Consider the following 1,845-nt stretch of genomic DNA (forward strand, 5'->3'; position numbering starts at 1 on the left):
CAGGCCCAGGCCCCGGGCGGCGGCCGCAGGGCGCGCGGCAGAGCTGGCGGAAGCAGCGCTTGAAATTCTCGTCGAGGAAGGCGTAGAGCACAGGGTTGAGGCTGCTGTTGGCGTAGCCCAGCGCGATGCACAGGTGCAGCGCGGCCACCACGAGCGGGTCCCGCCGATCGATGTCCACCAGCGTCCAGACGATGACGAAGATGTGGATGGGCGCCCAGCACACCACGAAAGCGCCCACCACCACCAGCACCATGCGTGTGATGCGCCGCAGGCTGCGGTCCTTCTCCTTGGAGCCCGACAGCAGGCGCACGCTGCGCAGGCGCAGCAGCATCAGGCCGTAGCACACGGTGATGATGAGGATGGGCACGACGAAGGCGAAGAGGAACACACAGATCTTGGTCACCGTGTCCCAGTACCAGCTGGGGCTGGGGAACTGGAGCATGCATACCACTACCCCATCTGGGGTCCGGGGAGACAGGAAAGACAAAAGAGGCTGGTCAGGGGCCTGTGCATTTAAGGGGCTAGGCGTGTTTGTTCCCACATTTCTCGGTGTGTGTGTATGTGTGCCTGCCTGTCCTGGGGCTTGAATTCAGGGCCTCTTGCCCTCACTTTTTTTGCTGCTCAAGTCTGGTACTCTACCACTAGCGCCACACCTCCACTGATGGCTTTTTGTGCTGGTTAATTGGAGATAAGAGTCTCACTGACTTTTCTACCCAGGATGGCTTCAAACACTGATCCTCAGGTCTCAGCCTCCTGGGCAGCAGGGATAAGAGACATGAGCCACCACAGCTCAAGAACAACTTCCTGACCATAGGCCAAGAGGGAGTCTGAGGCAGGCCTGGGGCTGGCCCAGGGGGCTCCTGTATGTCTCTTGGAGACATACAGACATCATGGAGCCTGACAGTTGTGGAAAAAGAGATAGAAGGGGGAAGGAAAATCCACAGACACAGTGGATCCAGGACATCAGCCTGGAGGGACTCCCACATCCCAGGAAATACTAAGACCTTCATTGTATAAATGGCAGAACCAAGGTCAAAGCAGAAGTAGCATATGGACCAACAAGGGCCAAGAGAGGAGGTGTGTATGTGTGTGTGTGTGGAGAGAGAGAGAGAGAGAGAGAGAGAGGAGTGAGAAGGACCATCTGGCCCAGCCCCCAGCAGGGGGCTTGTAAACTGCAGGCTGACAGTGAGGAATGAGGCCCTGCTGCCCAGTTAAGGCCAATCGCTTAGAGGTTGTATAAGGGCTCTCAGAGGCTCTGTCCCTCTGTGGGTCAAGGAGACCAAAAAGCCCCACCCCCCCCTCATGCTGTTCCCTTCCCCTCCCCTCAGCTTTGAGCTTCTGCAAACCTCTACCCAAGGACCAAAAGAAGCAACAGATTGCCCAGTGGGTAAGCATACCCATAATCCCAGCTCCTTAGGATTTGGGAGATCAGGAAGATCACAGTGTAAGATCAGCTGGGGCAAAAAATTGTTAAAGAGGGCTGGGAAGTTGGCTCAATGGTAGAGTGCTTGCCTTGCATGCAGGAGGCCCTGGGTTCAATTTCTCAGTACCACATAAGCAGAAAAAGCCAGAAGTGGTGCTGTGGCTCAAATGGTAGAGCACTTTCCTTGAACTGAAGAGCTTAGGGACAGTACTCATGCCTAGAGTTCAAGTCCTAAAACCAACAACAACAAAAAAAGAAATAGGGCCGGGCACTGGTGGCTCACGCCTGTAATCCTAGCTACTAAAGAGGCTGAGATCTGAGGATCATGGTTCAAAGCCAGCCAGGCAGGAAAGACCGTGAGACTCCTATCTCCAATAAACCACCAGAAAACCGGAAGTGGCGCTGTAGCTCAAGTGGTAGAG

At 55.3% G+C, this 1,845-nt stretch overlaps 1 protein-coding gene across 1 annotated transcript in view; it reads right to left on the reverse strand.

The window, feature by feature from the left end:
- Oprd1 (opioid receptor, delta 1) overlaps nucleotides 1-1,845 on the reverse strand; it is a 30,970-nt gene that overhangs the window by 2,037 nt on the left and 27,088 nt on the right. The window contains exon 3 of the mRNA XM_013032147.1: nucleotides 19-459. Within this exon, the coding sequence (XP_012887601.1) occupies nucleotides 19-459 (441 nt within the window). The remainder of the gene's footprint in view (nucleotides 1-18; nucleotides 460-1,845) is intronic.

The sequence above is a fragment of the Dipodomys ordii genome, unplaced genomic scaffold, assembly GCF_000151885.1.
Source record: "Dipodomys ordii isolate 6190 unplaced genomic scaffold, Dord_2.0 Scaffold6, whole genome shotgun sequence".
Classification (NCBI taxonomy): Eukaryota; Metazoa; Chordata; class Mammalia; order Rodentia; family Heteromyidae; genus Dipodomys; species Dipodomys ordii.